The sequence below is a fragment of the Lagenorhynchus albirostris genome, chromosome 12, assembly GCF_949774975.1.
Source record: "Lagenorhynchus albirostris chromosome 12, mLagAlb1.1, whole genome shotgun sequence".
Lineage (NCBI taxonomy): Eukaryota > Metazoa > Chordata > Mammalia > Artiodactyla > Delphinidae > Lagenorhynchus > Lagenorhynchus albirostris.
In genome coordinates, this window is record NC_083106.1 from 37752086 (window position 1) to 37776651 (window position 24566).

At 34.2% G+C, this 24566-nt stretch overlaps 1 protein-coding gene across 11 annotated transcripts in view; it reads left to right on the top strand.

The window, feature by feature from the left end:
- Positions 1-24566, top strand: part of TRDN (triadin) — a 304940-nt gene that overhangs the window by 111215 nt on the left and 169159 nt on the right. For 10 of the 11 annotated variants that reach the window (XR_009543925.1, XM_060168337.1, XM_060168339.1 and 7 more), the window contains exons 6-9: positions 2365-2418; positions 5841-5900; positions 14183-14365; positions 20283-20342. Coding sequence is in view for 10 of the 11 variants with exons in the window: in XM_060168337.1 (XP_060024320.1) it covers positions 2365-2418; positions 5841-5900; positions 14183-14365; positions 20283-20342 (357 nt within the window). In the remaining variant the exon portion in view is untranslated. Of the gene's footprint in view, positions 1-2364; positions 2419-5840; positions 5901-14182; positions 15752-20282; positions 20343-24566 lie in introns of those variants that run through there. The other variant, XM_060168347.1, reaches the window with a different exon arrangement.

The following is a 24566-nucleotide window of genomic DNA, read 5'->3' on the forward strand; positions in this document are numbered from 1 at the left end:
GATTTTGTATTAATTCTCCCATTTATACCCATGCACGCGTCAATGGGAAAATCCTTTAGTGGAATGGACAACCAGCTGTTGGAGGTGGCTGAGGTCTGGTCCTTCACAGAGGCAGAAACACGGATTGGGTTTTCTCCTGGGGGTCTTGCCAATCAGCGTTTCGAAAGCACAGCTTATCTCATGCAAACTTCCTTTCCCCTAGAGAAACTTTAAAAGAGGCTTTGTTTTTGCCAAGATTTTCTTTTGCTTTTCAGCTTAATTAATAGTGATCCAAAGGAACCGAAGTAAGCTATCTGTGGCCATGTGTGAGTGCTGATGTCCTGCTCCTATTTTGTGAGATTTTTATATTGAACTTAGAAAACCCAGAAGAACCATTGAATGCGGAAAGGAAAAATAATGTCTAGATGATCTACGATTTTTTTTTTTCTCTTCTGTTTCTCACTGGGTTTAAAGAAGTTTTAACAAATTGTAAAATATTTAAATGATTGGAAGCAAGCAGTGCGTATTATATCCATACAAATCATCAGTAAATAGAATTGTACTAGAAGATGAAAATAGCTCTTCTTATAATATTTTAGAATTTCCCTTGTTCAAGAATATCTATTAAGAGTCCACTGTGAGTCAGACACCATGTGATGAGCCAGGATACAAAAATAAAACAATATGGCATAGCCCCTAAAGAGAGTTCACCTTCTTGGGAGTCAGATTTATGAACAATTGCTGTATTATTACTTAATGGATAAGATAGAATTATGCACATGGTGCAGTTGGCATATGGAATAAGTAGATATCAACCAACCCTCTGCAGAGGAAGAGACATTTGAGCCAGGACTGAAAGGGTACATGGAACAGAGGAAATGTGGGTGTGGGAAATCTAAGTGAAGGCACAAGCAGAGATGCAAAGGCATTAGGAGGGCATGTGGCATGTTTATGGATTCCCAAACATTTTGTTATAACTGGAATGTAAAGTTCAAGGGGAAATTCCTGGTAGGTAAGATTGGATTGATAAGCAAATGTCAGATCACTGAAACAATGACATATTTTTATATTTGATATAGCACCTACCATGTGACAGATTACCATGCTAAGCAATGAGGGAGATACTAACACTTGTATCAGATCAATGGTATGATCAGATTTTCATGTTAGAAAGGCTACTCTGAGACTCAGAAAACTCAAAATGTAAGTGTTCAAGACACTATTCAGGATATTAGTGTAATAATATTTATAATAATAATATGCCCAAGAAGGACATCATAGTCCCACTTTTGAAATGGTCTCTTTCCCCTTTCTCCTTCCTACTCCCCTACTAGGTTAATTTCTTCTCATCTTTCACATCCTTAAATATCATTTCTACCAGCAGACCTTCCCCAAGCACACAGACTAGATTGGGTCTCATTTTATACATTGATATGCTACCCTGAATATTTTCTTCACAGCAGTTATTCTAACTGCAATTAACTACCTTTGGGATTATTTGTTTAGTATCCATCGTCCATTAGCTTGTTGACATCATAATGATAGGGAGGAAGTCTGTCTTGCCTAGCGAAGTCTTTAGCACATAGCTGGTGCTCTTTCTATATTTTCATGTAAATAAATGATAAGTAGGGAGTGTAATATTGGATAGAAGAAGATGGGTAAAAGGAATATTTAATAGGTAGAATTGCAAAAGCTTGGCAAGTGGACAAAAATGAAAAATAAAAGATGAATCCTGGATGAGTCCCAAGTTTCTAGTTTGGATAATTGGAGGTACCATTAATAAGAGCTATGACTGAATTATGGGGGAAGATTATAACTTAAATTTGAGCCCTACTATATTAATTAATTGAATCATAGCTCATATTGAATTAAATTTTGTTTTCTTTGAAAGGGTTTGGTGTCATTCCAGTTTCATTCCAGTATATTTTCAAAACCTACTTGCATGGAAATCTCCTGTAGAAGATAAACATATACTATCTAGATTGAGTGTTCTTTGCCTCAGGTTCAGAAGATTCTTTCTGTATTTTTGTCTTCACAGTTTTGGTGTTCCTCCAGTATTGAGCTGGGCTTCTTTGGCAGATAGCATAATACATTTTAAAACTTTTCCAATTCATTAAATTGAAGTTAAAGATTTGGAAAAGTTGAGGGGTAGTCTTTGCAATCAGACCTGGTTTTGGTATGAGTTTGTCCTTGGTTATGAAATAAAAATAGAAATTTAAAATATCTATAATTATTTTAACATTTAAACCTGTGTAAAACCTCATGCTAGTTAAAGAAAGATTTCCAAAGGCAGTAGATAAGTTTTTGACATCAGACACTGCCATTCAATCATCTTATCTTTTATTCTTTTTATTTAAATGAAAAATATTGTGTATTTCTTTCCAGTTACACACAAAGAGAAAGAAAAAGACAAAGAAAAAGGAAAACCTGAAAAGAAAGGTATGGAGTTATTCTTATTGTGGTTTTTACTCATTGGTCTGTCACCGTTTGACCATTTCTTCTTTGTGTCCAAACTTAGATGACCATGAATTAATTTTTAAAAATTGTATTATGATAATTTTCCTTAGAATTGAATGTGAAAAGAACAATTTCTTGGTTGAAGGAAATAAAATACTTAAGACTCTCAAACTGTTACCAATTTACTTTCTGGAAATGTATCAGTTTTTCCCCTGGCAATTCTGAGATTGCTTTAGCCAACAATGAGGATATTATTTCAGAAAATAATTGCCTATTTGATAGGTAAGGAAGTGTACTTTATTACCTTAACTTGCATTCTGTGATTATATATTAGACTGGACTTAAAACTGTTTTAGTTTTTATTTGTTTAGAATAAGCAATGCACACTCATTGTTTAACACATAAAGGTACCTTGCAAAAAGCTTTCTCCTGCCTTGCCCACACACTCTGATCCCATTCCTTATCTACCGACACATACACACAGTAAACCGCTTTTATGAGCTCTATGTGCATCTTTTCAGAAATTCATTATGCATTTAGAAGACAATATACATTATTGTCTCTCCCTATTTTTACACAAAATTTAGTCCTATGTTCTGTCTTTATAACAATGTACCCTAGAGATCTTTCCATATCAGTAAATAGATATTTCCCTCATTCTTTTTAAAAAGCTGCATAGTATTTAAATAGAGATATTTTCTTCCACTATATCTTTTAATTGCTTGTTATTTGTAGATTGAGGGATCTGAATGTGATTTTTAGTGATACATATTTCTTGTATAACTCTTCACACTCACTGCCCATTTCTCCTGATGATACATGTATGTGTCATTTGGGTGTACATCACTGATCTGTTACGTTTACAAATATATTTCTTTTTTTTTTTTTTTTTTTTTTTTGCGGTATGTGGGCCTCTCACTGTTGTGGCCTCTCTCGTTGTGGAGCACAGGCTGCGGACGCGCAGGCTCAGCAGCCATGGCTCACAGGCCCAGCCGCTCCGCGGCATGTGGGATCTTCCCAGACCGGGGCACGAACCCACGTCCCCTGTATCAGCAGGCGGACTCTCAACCACTGCGCCACCAGGGAAGCCCTACAAATATATTTCTTATATAGTTAGTTTTGTAGTTAATGTAAGGGTTTCTATCTGTGTGAATAAACATGTGTGAGTGCATATGTGTGATATATGTATGTGTTTTAAGTTCTTAAGTTTTTATGGGGCTAGATATGTTTATATTTTCTTTTGGTATTTTCTGCTCTTGAGTCTTCATCCAAGGATTAATTCAGTAATTACTAATATTCCTCAAGTTTAAAAAATTAGGCTTATATTTCACATTTAACTTTAATTCATCAAAAATCTATTTTAACATATGATGTAAAATAAAGTTCTAACTTAATTTGATTGCTCTTGTTTTAGAATGGATCACATCTAGGATATTTAGGCTAAATTTCAGCTGATTTATGTATCCACAATACACATAACCTACTGAGAAATTTTATTTTGTGAAACATTCCACTTAGCTAGAATGTTTTACACTGCTTAGGAATCAGATGAGTTGAAACATGCTTCATTCTTCCTTATTCTAAACTCACATTTGAAAATATGAATTACATAGTTGTTCTTTTATTAATGTTTATTTTGTGATAATATCCATGAATTTCAATACAGCCATCTTCTTTGTTCTAGAAACAGGTGTCCATTTCCTACCTGCTATTGACTTATATAGAATTATCGGCATCAGGTTCTGTGTACTCTGACTAAATGAAATAATCTGATATTTCTTGTGATTTCTTTCCATCTTTACAATGGCTAAATACTTTTCATTGAAAAATAATTGAGAATTTGTTGCCCCTAAATTATACATTTGAAGGAAATTTGTCCAAATTCAAAAGCAGAAACAAAACACTTGTGTCCTTTTATTTACTGTATACCAATTAAAGGAGTTTGCTTTTTATGAGCTAAGTTATACTGTAGCCCAATGACCTTGAGTGAATTGTGCCCTCCTTCAGCGAATATTGTCCAAACTGTTACTCATAACCCCAAATGGTAGTGGAGATGACTATGGGCCAGGCTGAGTGGTGGAAAGGCTGAAACCCTGGAGGGGAAGGAAACTGCTGTCTTGGTAACTCTGCAGCCGCCATGATCTCATGGACTTCAACTGGACATTGTGCCCTAAGCTTTCTATGAGGCTTACATCATCTTTCCAAAATTCTGGGGAAACCATTCATAGACTGTATTTTAAAAGAATAATTATTTAAATACATACTTTAAGCACATCATTTTCCTTTTATAATACAAGTAAAACTGATTGACATTAGTATTTGTATTATATAGTTAGAGAAATGAAAATAATTAGGGCTCCAATTTTTCACTCTAATAATTTGGCTCTTTCCTTAACCCAACTATTTTAATTAAAATCTCTTATCATTTAATTTTCCATAATTTCTTTAACTCTCATTATTATTCTCTAATAAATACTATGTAAATGTTGAAATATGTATGGTGATTTGGGAAACTACTAAACCGCGCAGTTTAATACATTTGAAATATGAGGATAACCTGCTCATACTGTTGTACTTCTCAGAACTCCTTTACTTAAACCATTAAGAGACACAAGATTTTACTAGTCTATATAAGTAAAATAGAAGTTGATAAAATAAATTTATATTGTTTTATAAACAATTATTGATTATTGTTATTAATCTATTACATAAACAACTAAAAGGTATAATGTTTCAGGTATCATGTGAAGTACCATTCAGTTAAGAAGTTGCACTCAATCAGTAATCTTTGATGGTTACCTTATAACCCATTAGTGGTTCTCAACCATAGGTGCTTCCCTTAGGAAGTATTTGGAAACATTTTGGTTGTTAAAATGTCATTGGAATGACGGGCATTTGGTAAGTGGGGACCAGGGAAGCTAAGCATTTTTTCAGTGCATAAGACAATCCCTCATACTGAGAAATTGTTCCCTAAAAGTCAGTTGTGTCCTTGTTGAGACACAGTGTTCTTAATCAAAGCTGTAGTCCTGATAGTTATTTCTTTTAATTGTAAAGACAGTGCTTCCTCCTGATAAAATGATGTATCTTTCAACAAATTCTTATAAAATTACTCTCTCTGTTTGTCTTTCCTGAAAGCTGTTATTCTAAAATTCTACTTAGAATGATAACTTTAAACAGGAGGGTGAGACTAGCTTTCAAAATGCTTTCTAAGTCTTAATGCCAAGTCTTTTAAATTAAGTTTTATACAGTTTTTATTAAATTAATAATATTTTATTCCTGAATTGGGCCCATTAATGTCATCAATCTTCAAACTAGCTTATGATTTTGGTGGCTATAATACTGAAGTAAAGAAAATGCTTGAAATCTATTAAGAGTGTATACTAATATAAGATTTTCTGTTAAAGCAATTCACAAGGAAAAAATTGAGAAAAAAGAAAAACCAGAAACAAAGACAGTGGCAAAAGGTAAATTATACTTTTTACTTTAAAAGATTACATTTTGAGTAACAGGTAGCTGGATGATTGTACGCATTCACCATTTCCTTTACATAAAATTTAATTTGGCCTTACACTTAAAATTTAATATCTAAAAGAATAATAAAACTGAATACTTAAAATAATAGAGCATCTCCAAATGTGAGAAGAAAATGAAGAGCTTTCCCATATGTGGGGGGCAGAATTTTGGTCCCCATTACCTTCATCCCTTGGTGGCATCCCCTGAGCTAGGTTACATTACATGGTAAAAGGAGTTTGCAGAAGTAGTTAAGGTGGATCTAAAATACGGGGATTATCCTGAATTATCCAGGGCTCAGTGTAATCTCGCGAACCTTTAAAAACATAGAGATGGGGCAGAAGAGAAAGATTTGAAGTGTCAGAAGGACTTGGGCCCTCACTACTGGCTTGGAAATTGAGGGAGGTACATGGAAAGTGTGAGAAGGGAATGAATTCTGCCAACATGTTGAGTAAGTGTGGAAGCCAACTCTTCCCCAGAGTATCCAGTAAGAAATGCAGCCCAGCTGACAACTTGATTTTAGCACTGTGGACCCTAAGCAGAAAACCTATTTGAGCCACATTATGGCAAGACTTTTGAACCGTGGAAACCAGAAGATATTAAATGGTTGCTGGGTTAAGCAGCTAAATTTGTGGTAGTTACTATAACAAGAGGAAACCAGTGCAACATATCTGGTTTACAGTTTGGATCAGTATTACACCTTGAATTTAATTTTAGAACACTAAAATTAAGGATTTCTTTTTCCAAGAAGGATAATGCATCAACCTGATCAATATTTTAAGCATTGAGGGCCTTAACTGTCTTGATAATACACCAAAGAAAAAATCAGTTAGAATATCAATGTAATGTTATAAACTTTGGAAGATTACATCAACTAGTTTTTATTCTAAGTTTGTCTACAAATCGTTTGATGTTAGAAAAATACAGGTTCTGATAGTTCAGTCTTATCTACTAAATTCAAATTGCTTCCTCATATTTTATTTATATATATATTTTATTGAAGTATAGTTGATTTATAATATTGTATTAGTTTCAGATATACAGCAAAGCAATTCAGTCATAAATATATAAATATATTTTTCTGATTCTTTTCCATTATAGGTTATTATAAGATATTGACTATAGTTCCCTGTGCTATACTGTAAATCCTTGTTTATCTAGTTTTTATATAGAAAAGTATATCTATTAAATCCATACTCCTAATTTATCCCTCCCCAACTTGCCCTTTAGTAACTATAAGTTTGTTTTCTATGACTGAGTCTGTTTTCTGTTTTATAAATAAGTTCATTTGTATTATTTTTTAGATTCTATATATAAATGTCATACAATATTTGTCTTTTTAATATTTTTATGTTTTAATTTTAATTAAAAAATTTAATGTTTTTTATAGAAGTATAGTTGATTTACAATATTATATTAGTTTCAGGTATACAACATAATGATTCAAAATTTTCATAGATTATATTCCATTTAAAATTATTATAAAATATTGGCTATATTCCTGTATTGTATCCATGTACCTTATTTACTTTACATGTAATGGGTTGTACCTCTTACTCCCCTACTCCTATCTTGCCCCTTTTCCCTTCACTCTCCCAACTGGTAAACTACTAACTTGTTCTCTATATCTGTGAGTGCCCCACGTTTTGTGTTTTTAATGTCATGTTTTACATTTTCATGCTTATACCTTAACCATTTATTGCAGTTATAGATGAATTCATGAGTTTTTTGTCTTTTAATCTTTGTACTAGCTTATTTAAGTGGTTGATCCACAGCCTTTACTATACATTTGCCTTTACTAGTGGGATTTTTCTTTTCCTATAGATTATTATTTCTTGTAGCTTTTTCTTTTCCACTTAGAGAAGACCCTTCAATGTTTCTTTTAGGCCTATTTAGTCTTGATGAACTATTTTAGTTTTTGCTTTTCTGAGAAGTTCTTAATCTTCCTTCAGTTGTAAATGATAGTCTTGCTGGATAGAATATCCTAGGTTGTAGGTTTTTTACTTTCAGCACTTTAAATATATCAGGTCATTCTCTTCCGGCCTGCAAAGTTTCTGCAGAAAAATCATCTGATAGCCTTATAGGGATTCCCTTGTACGACTCTTTGTTTTTTTCTTGCTGTTTTAGAATTCTCTATCTTTAATATTTTCCATTTTAATTATGATATGTTTGGATGTTCATCTTCTTTGGGACCCTCTGTGCTTCCTGTACCTGGATATCTGTTTCCTTCTTCAGGTTCAGGAAGTTTTCAGCCATAATGTCCTCAAATACATTTTCGACCCCTTTCTTCTCCTGGGACCCCTATGATGTGAACACTGCGTTGTTCAATGTTGTCTCAGAGGTCCCTTAAACTGTTCTCATTTTTTTTAATTGTTTTTCTTTTTGCTGTTCTGATTGGGTGATTTCCATTATTTTATTTTCCAGATCTCTTACGCATTCTTCTGTATCACCTAGTCAGCTGTTAATTCCTTCTAGTGTGTTTTTCATTTCAGTTATTATATTCTTCAGTTCTGATTGGTTCTTTTTTATATTTTCTAGTTCCTTGCTAAAATTATCATGGTGTTCATCTATTCTTTTCACTAATTCAGTTAGCATTCTTATTACTAGTGCTTTGAACTCTTTATCTGGTAATATTTATCTCTGATTCATTTGATGTTTTTTCAGAGTTTTTTTCTTGTTCCTTCATTTAAAACAAATTCCTCTCGCTTCTCAACTATCTCTATGAAATTAGGTGAAACAGTAACCTATCCCAGTCTTGAAGGAGTGTCTTTATGTGGGAGTGCCCCTATAGTCTGCATGTGCCAAGTGGCTTTGGTGGGAGGGCTGAATCTGACGTGAGCATGAGTCTCATCTTCCCCCATGTAGTGCAGGCAGCTCTCACCGTGGTAGGATGTGGAGCTGGAGATGGAGGGTCTACGGCCAGAGCCAGGTGTGAGCCTGGGCTTCTCCTCTGTTCAGAGGCTAGCACCGCCCTATTGGGGACTGGATCAGGTCCCAAGTTGCTGGAGGAGAAGCCCTGATGTTTGGGACCAAGCTGGCTCTGTTCCCTCTAAGTGTGTGCTCTCCCTGCTCTGGGCATTGGCACCTTCAGCACAGAGCGGAGCAGTGCTGCAGCAAGAGGGGCTGGAGTGTGTACTCAGCATTATTCAGGGTGCAGGCTGGAGTGGTCCCAGCACCCCAGTCAGAATTCTGGTCCACTCCCCATCTGCTGCCTCCATAAGTGCCAGGAATGACTGCTGTCACCCAATTAAGATGAGCCGGCTCTATCCTTTATAACCATGCACTCTCCTCAGCTGTGGCAGCCTTTGCCCTAGGGTAGAACTGCACCACAGAGCAAACTTGGCTAGAGTGGGTGCTCAGCTTAGGCTGGGGCATGAGCTGGGGTAGTCGCTGGAAACCGGCTAGAATCTCAGACAGTTCAGTTTGCTTCCTCTGCTTTGTTTCAGGAGTAAGTGAGCACGTGTGTACTCTTCCAGAGCAGAGTCTAGGTTTCTTATAGCCCTGCTGTCAGTCCCACTGGTTTTCAAACCAGCTAAGGGGACTGGTACTCCTGGTGTCGGACCCGAGGACTGCGGTGACTGATATGTGTTTCGAACTGCTCGCTCCCCAGGGGGTAATCTGCAAGCCTAGTTAATCCTTCTCCTCTTCTGTGTCCCCTTCTAGAGGTACAGGTCACAACCTAATTGCTTCTCTTCCTACCTGATTTTGTGTGTATCTTTCTTAGAGGCTTGGTTGTAAAAAAGTCTTTCTGCCAGTCTCCAGTTTGTTTTCAGTGAGAATTGCTCCACATGTAGATGTACTTTTGATGTGTTCATGGGGGCAGGTGAGCTCTGTGTCCTCCTACTTGGCCATTTTATCTCCTGCTCCCTCCTCGTATTTTAAAATGTAGGTTTTATGTGATCAGTATATTTTAGAAATCTAGTATATTTTCAAGGGTCTAAGCATGTAGATAAAAATTGGAATGTATTTTCAAAATTTAATGTGTTTATCTACACAGTGTAAAATAATTAGATATTTGAGGCAGATATATTTTTTACTAAATGTTTCCGTGAGGTAACCAAACATCATTTTATTGAAGTTAAGATGGATGAATTGAAACTTAAAGCTAGTAGGGATGTTAGAGATTATCCCAATTAATTACCTGACTTAACAGATGAAGAAATTTACTTCTGGGGAGAGAAAACAATTTGTCCAGATTATAAAGCTAGTATGTAATTGAACTAAGACAAAACCCCAAGTGAGTATAAATCAAGTATTCTTTCCAAAGATAATTAAATAAAGTCCTTCAAGCATCCATTATTCCTTTAACAAATGTTTACTTAATACTGTATTAATTATTTCTTTATGTGTAAAAAATTACCACAAATTTAGTGGCTGAAATCAACACACATATATTATCTCACAGTTTCTGTGGGCCAAGAATCTGGACATGGCTCAACTCAGTCTTCTGCTTTACAGTGTCTCACAAAACTGAGATCAATGTGTTAGACAGAGCTGCAGTCCCATCTGAAGTCTCAGCTGGGGAAGAACTATTTCCAAGTTCATTTAAATGACTGTTGGCAAGATTCACCTCAAGGCCTGTTGCATGAGAGTCTCAGTTCTTCCTGGCTTTTGGCAGGAGACCATCCTCATTTCTTGCCACATGAGTCTCACCAATATTGCTGGCTTCATCAAACCCAGCAAGAGCGAATCAGCTAGCAAGAGAGCAAATTAGCTAGCAAGACAGAAATAACAATCTTATGTAAAGTAATCATGGAAGCCACATACTGTGGGTTAGCCGCAAATTCATAAGCCAGCCCATATTCAAGGGGAGAGGATTATACAAGGGTATGCATACCAGAAGGTGGGAATCGTTAAGGGCCATCATGAGTCAGCCCGGCCTGCTGAAAATCACAAATACTTTAATAAGAATATAAGTGAGAGAGAGAGAAAGTTAAGCAACTGGTAGTTCCTTAATGAATGAGAGTTGAAATGGGTTATTTCCTAACTCCCAAAATGTATAGTATGTTAGTATGTTTATTGGGTAATGCGGTTTCCCTACTTTAAGACATTTTGATTCTGGTTCAGATGCTAACAGTTATTACTAATTCCAAAGTTGGATCAAATATGCTGATGTCATTCTTTTGGTTAGACAATTTGTTTTCCATTTGATAAAAGTCTTAAATTAAATGTCTTCCTAAACTGAGCTGGGTGATTTGAACATGACAATTCTTTTTGCTTTTTTGTTCCTAAATGAACTCCTAAGTGCAGATGTCACTTAAATTCTTTTTGAGAAAAATCAGGAAAAGTATTTGGTACAAAATTTAAGAACACCTACCCAGTTTGATAAAAATAAATATAAGTTGGGTGTTGCTTTAATTTTATGGTATTTTCCACATTCTATCCACATCATTGTTGAGTTCTCACCCATTTTTGTTTAAATGTGAGGCAACATTATCTGTTTCAAAGATGAAGATCACTAAAAATGTCTAAAATAGATAGAGAAAAATTTGTTATTTTTATACTTAAAACCACTGATAAAAATGAATTTGTTTTTTAAAAAAAGAATTTGTTTTAGATGTAGTCTTGTGTTTAAGAAAATTACCTTTACTCATTTATAAATTATAATGGCACTAAAAGTAGATCTTAATTTCACATATCTTTAATTTCATAGTACAAAGCTAAGGTTAAATCAACTGCTACCTACAAGAAGTAGCTAGGTGCCATTTAGGGTAACCAAAATAATAATTTCACATATAAAAAAGTATAAGCAAAAAAACAGTTGGCAAATTTTCCAGGTTGTTTCAAGCCCATTTCTAAACACATATTTACATATGTAATCTATATGTCAGTATGTTGTACACATGATCTGAACATAGTGAAACAATTACTGTTTTCTCTTCTTGATTGTTCATTCATAAACATGAACAAAATTGTTCATTCATAAACATTTATTCTTTGTTTTCTCTGAAAAAAGCACTGTGTTAGTTAGACATTATGTTGCTACAAAAATGAATAATATAGTTCCTATCCTCAAGTTGCTCTCAGTATGGTAGGGAAGACAGATATGTGAACAGCCATCTGTAATACAAGATAAATAGTAGGGAATAACGTGTACCTAAAAAAAAGTTGAGACAAATTTAATCTCGGGTGAAGAAATGATTCATTCCAATGGCAGAGTCATTTGCTGCATATGAATTGAGCACAAAGGGATTTTATATGTGTGTAAAATATGAAAAACATAGTATAGCTTGGTAATATTTGACATGTGGAAAATACATGAGATATTTTTTAAAAAAGAAAGTAGCCTACTGGAGGAAGAAACTTTTGGAAAGATGCTATGAGAGGAGAAATGATGAAGCCAGATATCAGAGGGTTTTGTGGTTTTGTTTTGTTTTCATATTTTTTTTAATTGGGTATCACAGGCTTTTAGTCAGCTCTCCTCAGATAGGAACATTGTCCCGCCAATCTTCAGACCACTGGCAGCAGGCTCTGAGCCTAGGTCATGCTAGGCTCTCTGGAGGGGTTTGTTAGGTGAACATATGTGGATTGTATGACTCTGAGGTGCTGTTGGCCATCTCAGAGGAACTTTCTCTCCAAGCAGAAATGAATAAATATTATGGTGTGGGGTCCTGGAATGATGTTGATTTAAAGTCATTTGCACAGAGCTGATGGTTTCAGTCATAGAAATGTATGTGTCTGCTGTAGGAAGGAGCAGAAAGCAGTAAAGGAAACTTAGAAAAGGTTTAAAGGGAGTAGAAGAAAATCCCCAGTTGACTGTAGTCACAGAAGCCACAAAGATGTTGGAAGTTTGTGGAGTAATTGGGTGATGCTTCTATGAGAGTTTTATGGTCAGTAACTTTGGGAAACAGTGGGTAGCATAATCTCCCTCCTTGAATATTCTTAATGCACTTTAGCTTTGAGAAATTCCATAGTAAAGAAACCAGTTTAGCTTAAGTGTTTCCCAATTTATTTTGATAGAAATATCCCCTACCCCTAACACAGCATCAAGATAAGTTTAACAGTGCTTTGGGAGGTGTGAGTCCATTCAATTAAATGCAGCACCACAGGTGATATTGTGGTTTCACAAGCATCAAACATTAGCATTTTCATTCTTCTCTTTGCAGGACTTCATAATATTATCTTTTCTTAGTCTCAAATCCTAGCTTAGTGTACTAAAGTCAAGAGACTTGATTATAATATTTTCATCAGATTCTTCAACATGAGTCACAATAAAGGCTACCCATTACATGGGCAAATGACATTAGAGGGTCCAACACTATGGTAGACTTACTATGAAGTCTAGTGATTATGTGTGATCCCATAGAATAAATAATGTCCAATATGCAACTTCTATTACAAACACTTTCCACAAATGTGTACTATATTATTATTGCTTTTTTAAAATAATTGAAAGATTTGCAGACTGATTAGTTCACATTCCCAGTTCCCTTCCCCCCAATACATGTAATAATATCAGAATAAAATATGAATGTATAGAATATATGTATATGTATCATAATTCATATATTTTCACATATATGCTAATTTATAGCACTTTCTGTTTTCTAGGATATATTTAAGGGCTTTAAAAGTCACCTGAATTATTATTTTTCAACTAAGATAAGCAGGAGCCAACATCTTAATTTTGCTCTCTTTCCATCGCTTTAAAGTCACATCATTAGAGACTGAATGTCTGAGTTATCCCTTAATGGATTTTATTGTTTTGTTTCTATTAGTCATTACCAGTGCAAATAATTTTACATTTGCCTTCATAATAGTTACCTTTAAAAAATATTGTGTTGACAATTCAGTTTCTTGAATGACTTTTAAGATATTTCAGTTGTGGACAAAAATGATCATATCGTTTTAAAAGGTCTCTTATTGGGCTCTTTGGTATGGACATGGCTTTTCACTGAACATGTCTATATATATACTTCCCTCCAGAATCCAAATGCTTCCTTGTTGATATACTTAGTTCCTGACTACCTAAAAAGTAATGTTATCATGTACAAATTAAGAAAGAGTCCAACTTTCAAGTTAGTTACATTTTTTTAGTAATCTAACATGCCACTTCATAAACTATATAAAAATCAAATGATAGTCATAAGTATTTATGTCAGTGACACAATTGTTTTGTTTTTCTGTTCTCTTTCTTTTAAAAGTGTTCTTAACAACCAATGAAAGATGAAATGCTGCATTGGTTAAATATATATATATATATATATAAAATTCAACTTTTCTTTAACTCATACAGAAGAGAAGAAAGCTAAGACTAGAGAAAAGACTGAAGAAAAGATTAAAAAGGAAGTGAAAGGTGCAAAACAGGAGAAGGTGAAGCAAACAGCTGCAAAAGTAAAAGAAGCACAGAAAACATCACCTAAGCCCAAAGAGAAGGACAAGAAAGATGCTGCAGTGGTGTCCAAGCATGAACAGAAAGGTAAACATTCAGAGGAGGTGGCCAGAGGTTCTAGGAGAGTATTGGGCAAGAAACAGATGCAGTGAAATTAAAAACTGAAAAAAGACCAAGATCAGACTTTACGTGGGAGTAAAAGACTTGTATAAGTGAATATACCTGAAAGGAAATACAATAATTTGGGAATTAAAATTTATTTATAGAAATACTAAACTGTGTTCACATATCTAAAGATGCATTTTGAAACATTTTTAAAAGAGGATTTGAGTTAGTATCTGAAGTTATTTAAAGGACACATACTCTGTCCTTTGTGTACTCTTTGAAGAACAGCAATGCAGGAAACTTGACAATTCTCAAGGAGTTTATTAAGGGGTGTATGTTCAAATGATATAGAATAAGTATCATAAAAAGTATCCACACATTCCTGTAGCTCTGCAAGAGCATATAATTTAGAATATACATTGAATTATTAAATCCAGTTTGTCCAGTGACTAAATTTATCGCCATAGAAAGCTCTGTATCTTACATATTGTGCTGCTTTTCAATAAGAGTGATGTAAAACTTAACATCCGTACTTCATAGAAATAGAGCATTTACATGGAGGTGGAATGTAAACCTGATATTCTTTAAAGAAAGGTGCTTGTAAGCATAAAAGGATGGAGTTTTAAGAGGTCAGCTGAGGGCTGTATTGTCACACATCTCTGGCCCTTGTTGAATCTTTCCTTCCCTAAATCCACTCCTGGTTCCAAGTTGCTACAGTCCGGAGCTTCCCCACACAGAATGTGGGATCTGCTCTGTATAGACTATTCCTATAAATGTTTTTTAGGGGTGTTGCAAAATAAAATTTGTCCTTATTCTGAGAGTTTTAATAATTTTATTTGAGGGCTAAAATTAAGGAATTGTTTCCATAAGATTTGCATTAAAGAAATTAAAAATATTGTTACTGAGTAAGCTATTTGGACAGTGAAACTGATAATTTTCCCCACTATAAGGTACAAACAAGATATGAAATTTGCGATCTATACTCTTTTTGTTTAAGATTCTACATACAGGTGAAATTATATGGCATTTGTCTTTGCAATTCACTCTTGTATATTATCTTTGAATCACTTTTTCCCCTGAATTCACAAGTAATATTTGGAAACATTTATTTATATGAGGGAAAAGGTGTATTTTTTGAAAATTATTTTAAAAAGGAAAAGAAGGAAGGAAAGAAGAAAGGAAGAGATTTTTTTTTGTAGTAGTTCACAAAAATTTTAATTTAACTAATTTTCTTTTATTTTAAAGTAATACTGATATTTAAAGCATATGAGTGATTAAATCTTTGGAGCCCAAAAACCTTTCTTCAATTTTAAAGATGATTATATTGCCTTGAATCAATTAAAAATATTAATTATCATCTCTAACAAAGCTGTATGTTATTTATGCAATAATTTGGGTAGGAAAAATATAGTAAATAAAGAGAAAATATTTTGAATGGACTATTTCATTGTGATAGAAGACAGGAAAATTAATCTTCTGATTCACTTATATGCTTATTTAAAATTATTATCAAGATCCTAAAATACTTTGCATTTTAGATTGCCTTTTAAGAAAGAAAATAATCACACAAAAAAGAAAATAATCACATGAAACCAGATTAAACGTACCAAGCATATTTTTATTTTTTGTCCATAAATACAGTATGTAAAAATTCATTCCAGTTATATATGGGAGTACCAAAATACTTATCTAGCAACTAGGAATATGAGTACACTTTTGGATGTTCATTTTTAGTATCTTAGTTATTTGGGGGCCATATTTTATTGATGAAGACACATCACTAAAGTATTTCCAAATAATGTCTGGGTCACATATACTATATTTTATTCCTATCAGTAATCAGTATTGAAGATAGCATTATATTACCTTTCCATTTTCAATCTACTGTTTTCATTTTCATATCAAGAGCTATTTATCTATTAAAAGACATTCAGATATCACTTAGAGTTAAATAAAAGCACAAATGTGATTTTATCAGCTAAACAAATGCATTTGCCAAATTAACGCTCTCTATTGAGATCTACCATCAATTAGATAAATGTATTATTAGGTAAATAATGAAAATGTTACCTCAAATAGCTGATCAGACACATAAATATGTCATTTTAAAAAATTTAAGCTATGCTTTAACAGCATTTGTTTATAAAAAAACCTAATTGCATTATAGTTTTAACTCAAACATGATAAAGACATAGTGCTTTCTAAATAATCTACTTGTGAGGTGACTTTGATTTTGAGACTCTTGTATTGATGATTTAGTAAAATTGTTGAGTTGGTTCTCCTTTAGGCAAGGGATTATTTATTTGCTTAGCTTAAGTTAGACCTAAAGAATTTGACATTCTTTTCCTATAGATTTCTAATAGTTCTTCTTAAATAAATTGCTTCTATAGGTCTTTTATTCACTGGACACAGATTTTTACATGCAGCAATACACTTATTGGCAATTATTTTATTATATAGTATACATGCATATACATTCATATATGGTTATTTTTAACATTGTATATATAAACACTATTTCTACTAAAGCATCAGGAATAAGATTCATATATTTGTACGTGCCTACTGTAAACTTAAACACACTCTAATATATTACCTAATCTGGTTTTTATGGACCATTCTTAATCTGTTTAAAGTAGGGTAAGAAGGGTCAGCACGATCAAGCATTGCTCTCTGATTTTCTGATGGTCTCTGGCAAATTTGTGGGGAAGGAAAAAAATCAAACCTCCCCACTGCTATGCTCATTCCTTCTTTTCTTCCTTCTTATTTTTTTAACAACTGTTTGTGGCAAGCAGAGAAATTGTAGCTAATATGAATCTGCCATAGAGCACCAGACCACATATGCCCCATTCTCATTAGAGGTTTTTTAAAATTTATTTTCTGTTAACATTCTACACCCTGAATGCATTTTCTCTCAGCTGCTACTCCACAGGGAATACCAATAAGGCAGCAGCTGAATGACATCCATCACTGGTCCCTGAGGATCAGGAAGGGGAGAGATGGACAGCATGTGGTATTCCTAGAAAGATGTTCATTAGGGGAAAAAAGTAATAAGAAGTGGTGACGAGATATGAAATTACCTTATGTGAATTATTGTCACATAACAATGAAAGAATGATAGAACAGTTCAGATTTTCTTTAGGAAAAAAATGTCCTGTTTGAATATTTGAGTTGGATTTAAAGAAGCATTTCTTTAAAATGAATTTTCCAAAATCAGGAAGACTTGGTTTTGCTTTATCCTTAGACAGATGAAGCAGACACACTGGGGACTGCCCAACACATACCTGCCTAGAGTTCTTACACATTGTTAAGGTCAACACACAAGACAGGTGGAAATGGACATCCTAATTAAAATATTTAAAAATTCTTAACTTTGGGAATTCCCTGGTGGTCCAGTGGTTAGGACTCCATGCTTCTACTGCAAGAGGCACGGGTACTATCCCTGGTGGGGGAATTAAGATCCTGCATGCCTGTGGTGCAGCCAAAAAAGAAAATTCTTAACTTTAAATTTTGTAAAAATACTCTCTATCTTCCTATTGATATGTTGGTGACATTAGAATGCAACTTCACAGCATTATTTAAATATAAAAGAAACCTCCTACGTAGTGTAACTCAATTTTCTAGATTAAAAATATTAACCTTCTTTGAGTTCTTAAGAAATTTTCTTTTTTAAATTGGAAACTTGTAGGACTACTGGTGCATTAATTAAACAAATGACTTTGGATCCAGAAAATATTGGTATAAGAAATATAAGCATTTTACTTTGGTAATAATTTGGTAATAGCATCATTACACTCTTAGCATTCAGTTAAAGAAGAATCTCTGAAGCATGAAGATTTTAATTAATTCAGTAAACTATTCCACATGTTATGTATATAAACATTCTATCACAGCTTGGGGCAGAGCACAATATTTCATTTTGGGGGATAGTCCAAACCCTTCAAATTTCAAGAAGTCCCTGCATTCTAAACTTCTAAGGTACATACTTTCTCCATTGCTGTTGCTGAGGGCTATGATACCACTAGAAACATTGTGAGAAAAGAAATTTTGAGCAATTTTAGATCAATGATTCTGAAAGTGTGGTCTAATCTGATTCCTCTGGGGAGTCGGTCAAAAATGCATATTCCTAGGGTCCAGACCCATCGAATTGTAAGGTTTTTTTTTTGCATGACTAGGCCAAAAAATCTGCATTTTAACAAATTCCTCATCTTTTTGATATTTAAATTGCCCTTTGAGAACTACTTCTAGAGTTGTAGGAAGGGCACATCTAAAATGATCAGTCACATTAACTACTGAAACAAAGGAGAAAGCCTGCTGATTTTAGGAAGTCCTCCTTGCCCAACCTCAAGTTTGCCATTTAAGGGAAATACGGTTTTTCATCTTAGAGTCAAATGGCTCATTCTACAATTTTGCTAAGGAAAAGGTTTATGCCCAGAAAAGAGAAAATACTCTCTACCTTCATCTTCTCTCCTGTGTCATAGGATTCCCGGGTCCTGGGATCAGAAACCCCTGTTATAACTGCCAGTACACTGAGGAGCAAATAAATTCTTGGGCTGATCCAAGAGCTAACTCCCTCCCACTCCCCACCTCACACGTGGGGAGGTGAGACCCAATTCAACAATCAAAATCCATGCAAATTTTTGAAACTTTATGAGTTTTGGCCTACTCATTTAGGTACTAATGAAAAGAATTATATTTTTACACCTTCTGCAATAAGTACATTTTTTTCAAAGGTGGAGTCTCATAATATAATGGATTACTCTAAAAATACTGTAAATACTCTAAAAACAATGAGGTTTACAAAAATCCTTGTGTGTGTATTTATATAATAACAGGTTTCGTTATTTCATAGGTTTGATATACATAATTTAAAGCACTTAAGGGTATGTCATGTTGTATAAATTCAATAAACTCTCTTGATCCTAAAGCTGCCTTTGGATTTATTGAATTAATAAGATGCCTATTTAGAAACATTTAACTGTAAATCATTTTGAACAAGATTCATTTAATAATCTTCAAGCTTTAAAGAAGATACGGTAAAGCTTATAGAATGATTCATCAACTGAAATTTGGATTGGAATGACCTTGGCAGAATCTAAAGTTATATGAAAATTTAAAGTTCAGTACAATGTCTTTAATTTAGAAGGAAATGAAAAAACGAACTCCTGAAATAATTTTTGACAAAGTCTGCCTCAAAAGCTCAAATCCTATGCTGTTTCCCTTTTTTTTTTTTTTTTTTTTACTTTTTCCATGGACCATATACTAATCAAGATCATAAGATGATCTTCTAATAAAGATTACCCAATCAATTACCTTAAGAATCATGTTATTTAGTGCTGTAAGTCTGTTCTTCTGGATTTCCTCTTCTAATTGAAGAGAATCTCCACGTAGAAGACCCCTGACAGGTTGCAAAGGGGTTAGCCCTCCTGCTTGCCTTTTCAAGAAACATTCTGTGGCTTCATTTAGACAATGAGGTGAAGGGTTGGGAGTGAATATTTGGTAAAACATTCCAAGTTGGAAACAATTTCCTCTTGTGAAACTTCTGTTTCATTACTGGAAGTATATATACAGACAATGAGAAAAATTGCTTAAATATGATGACTAATAATAAATTTGATGAAAAAGGTTTTGATTTTTAAAAACACTATAATATTACTCTGAACTAGTCTGTTTCAATTTTTAAGGTTATTCTTTTTGTATGGAATAAATGGAAACTTAAATTTATTATTTTTCCCGTGTGTTCATATATGTGCAAATTATTCCTTCACAGAAAATATTGTAGTAATTAAAATAGAATTATGCTACTTTGTTTGTTTTGTTAAGCCATCTTTCCCTAGGAAAAAGAAAAGGTGTCAATGACATTTTTTTCACTGCTTTTTTTTCTTTCTACTTTTGTCAGATCAGTATGCATTCTGTCGATATATGATTGACATATTTGCCCATGGGGATTTAAAACCAGGTATTCAAACAGTCCTTTTATTTGTCCTTTTAATAGTCTGTTTCTAAGGTTGTCTGTTTTTTATGTACTAAACTGTTATGCTCATTTTTAAAAAACGTTGCATAATGCATGTGCAGATCTAGAATAAAACCAATGAAAACCAGAAGTAATAACTGGCATTAGGGCCTTTAATATTACTTGCTATGACTGCATGGCCTGTTGCAAATAAAGTCGGTTGAAAGCAAAACGTGCTAATATCTTTATATACAAAAAATGCTAATATCTTTAATAATATCTTAGAGTGAAGAGGTGAATCATCTTATTTTATTCTTGGTAAACTTAGAATAAAAGACATGTGACAATGAAAGCATTCTTTTTTTGGTAGTGAACACAATTCATATTAAAATCCATCATATTTCAAATATTTAATTTTTTTTGATTTTCTCACTTGCATATGATCTTGGGTTAACCACTCCAGAGAACTACTATTGATGGAGATAGTCAACCCTGGAGTTAATAGTCAACACAGTGGGGAAGTATTTTTACTTAAAGGAATTTATCTATCATCTCTCCTGTCTTTACATGGTGCCTAGAGTGTAACAGGGGATTCTTTACTAACATCTTAATTAAGAATTAATTTGATTGCTTGTACTTTGCCTTTTTCAGATTTAAAAACTGATAGTCTATGTTCATGTTTGGGGGAACATTTCTAGGAAGATGGTATTGTTAAGGTAGGAACTAATTTACATTAGAATAATTGAAGCTGATTGTTTAAAGCAAACTATATTTTGTTTTCTTACCTATTTTTATGGAAATCGTTCTAAAATGTACAATTATAATTCATGCATATAATGGCAAAAGGGCATGTTATATCTAAAATATATATATGACACATCTAGGTCCTGGAAAATTAGAAGATCGTGAGAACTTTGGCTCTCAGGAAAACTTAATTTTAGTAACTTATTCAAGTTAATTTCCTCCTCTTCCTCTACTTCTTTTTTTACTTTCTTATCCTTCTTTTTTAACTTTCTTATTGGGTTAGAAACTGAAATGAGGAGAAAAACACTGAAAAATAAAATTACTCATTTGGTAGAAATGATTAATATTAACGTATGTGTATAGTATCATAATAAAATTAGATGGAAGCATTGAGGAAGGTAGTTTAATATAGTGAAAAGAGAGGGCTTTGGACACAAATACAGATATAATTCTTGACTCCATCCCTTTCTAGCATTGGACCTTCAGCAAATCATTGAACTCCATCTGATCTTCAGCATTCATACATTGGGATTACAGTAATAAACTTACAAAGTTGTTGATAAAGCATCTAATAGATGCACAACAAAGTGCTATTATAGCTTTATTCTCTAATTCATTTATTTCACCACAGCCCATCTGGGCGAGCATCCCACGTAAAGTGAACGTATCAACATTGACAAGTCCCTATCTCTATATACCATTAACTCAGTTTTAGGTAGCAGGTTGTTGCCCATTTTTTCAGCTGTGATGGTTTAAGAAATTCATACTCTACACATATTTTGCTTTTTTAAGAGACCAAACTTGAAGATATCAATTAACTATTTACTTACACACAAGATGAATCTATGTTCTTGATGAGCATGAGTTTTTAAATTCCATCATCTGAAGAAAATAATGTGTTCTTTGTTGCACTTAAATTATTCATAGTAGCTACTAATTGATTATACAATACAGTTTCTAAGAGAATCACAGGGCACAGATAACCGTGCATTATCACAGGCAGTGAGTTATGTTCACAGTTTTGGAGTCACAATGCCATTCGTTTCTTTCTGAAAATTCAACAATGGATTAAGGTCAGAAGGACCAGAAAAAACACCTCTGCATGAGTTAAGGAGAATTTTGCTGTTGTTGGGGAGGAAGGAAACTTTCCTTTACCGTCCTAGGTTCTTCTAGCTGCTATAAGAATTGAATTGACATGAGAGAGTTTAACAGGAGAAAATCAAATTATTTCATAAGCATAGGAACCCTACACGAGACGGTCAGAGACAGAAAGGTACAATGAGGTATACATTGCTATCCTGAACTAAGAAATGAGTTAGGGGCCCGAGGCTCTCGAGGGCAGGAGCGTAATTCACAGGACAATTTTAAAAGGAGCAGATATTGGTCACTTAGGTGTTTGCCCTGCCATACAGATGGGGCCACTTACATAAAGTTCTGGTAATAACTTTTTTTTTCTGGGAAAAATCTCCAATTTAAGTCCTTGTAGGTAGTTAAGGGAGGAGACGTAGTTTCTCTTGAACCTGTAGGATCTCTGTTGCCCTAGCTCAAAATAATCCATGTGCCAAAGTGGCACATCTTGGAGAGGTCTGTTCTGAACCCCCAGGGTTCCCTCCTTTGGAACTTCCCCAAGAAGTTTCACAGTTCAGAATTTGAGTTGATAGATTGCTCTATCTCATTGAACCACTCTCTTGGTCCTGAGAATAGGTCATCTCAGTGAAACAGCTGTGTCTCATTTCATGAGGCTCCTAAAGTTAGGCCTATTGTGAAAGCAATCAGATATTTAATAAGAGACAAGTATATAGAAACAAAAGAAAAATAATAGTGATTGGAGTAGACTATCGGCCCAGTTTCTGCATGCAAGCAGTTGAGAAAGTTTCTAAGCATCCAACTTGAGACATCTTCAGATGGAGTGGGGGCAGGTAGTGACAATCTGATAGATTTTTTCAGGTTTGCAGTTTGAATATGTCTAGCGATCTTTCTGATTGGCCATAGCAACAGGCAGGAAGATTGTCAGTGCATGAGCTGTTATGGTGATTTCTGTGAAGTTTATATCAAGTTGTCCAACTTTAGTTTGCATGGCTTTGGGAAAAGGGCAGTTTTAGTTCTCAATGACTCCAAATCAAAAGGGTGGGAGAAAAATTGAAAACCTTAGTTTGGAGAATTGTAGCCAAATATTGGTGAAAACTAGAATTCAGGAGCAGTCAAGTTTACAGGTAGAAAACAAAACTTTAAAAGACAATGGACAGCAATAGAATCTAATAACCACAAAAGTGTGTCACTGAAACATAATTTTCCTCTCTAAAAATCACCCTCATATCTATCAAATACAGACAAATTAAGACTAATCTGTTTGCAAAATAAGTCTAGTTTCAATAAACTTGGTCTGATTATTTACATAAGTACAGTAAGAATAGTGAGGGGTCATATAGACTCTTTTAAACTGCTTTGTTGGAACTTTTCATGAGAAATCTCTAGATTGAACTTTTAAAGGCCTCTTGAAGCCAGGATAGTCAAGCCAGGAAATTGTCATCAGCCTTCGCCTGAAATCAAATATAGATTTGGGTGAACTCCTCTCTTCTCAAGGTCCCCAAAATATCTTGAGATTCCTGCACTTGCCAGGAAGTGACCTTCCTTACTCACCCGGTGAGGCTGCTGACAACCCTGTAAGTAAAGCACCAGGCTGTTCCCAGGAGCTTTACTGGTTCCCTAAAGCAAATCTTAGCTCCTTCAAGTGGCCTGGTCCTATCTGAGTCTATGCATGTATCCCTCAAATATGAGACTCCATCAGAGCCCTGGTAATATAACCAATGTTTTCAATTTCGTCCTGTTAGAAAGAGAAAAGATTCTTATTGAAGTTATGCAAATAACTATACTGCCATTAAAAAAAAATCCTTAAAATGCTAAGAGTTCCCAAGTTCTGGAGGGATTAAGTAGGGAGAAAAAGATAAATGTTTTAATTCTGTTTATGATTTACCAACTTGCTGTAAGTCATAAGTAGCAAAGTTAAAAAATTCTTTATATCTGGAAGACAAATGATTAAAAAACAGTAACATTTTAGACAAAAAATCATAAAAATTATAATCATATTCGTCAGCTCATTCAGTCTTATGTAATTAATTCATGCTCTGCTTGAGTCTAGTTGTTCCATTAGCTCTGTCAACCTTGCTTGATGATTGAGGGTGATAGGGATGGTGATAATTCCAAGAAGTTTACAAGGTTTTCACTAAGGCTCAAATGATTTGCCCAGTGAAGTGGACAAATCACTTGATCACCAGAGACTGTGAAAGGTATACCCCAAGTGAGAAACACATTTTCTAACGGTTTCTTTGCCACTGTGAAGGCATCAGCCTTGTACCAAGGGAAGGCTTCAACCCATCCTGAAAACATTATACGATAACAATAATACACTGATAACCCATACTAAGTTGCAGTTGAATGAAGTCCAGCTGCAGATGTTTAAAGGGTTCAGTGTGAGGAGGTCTGAGG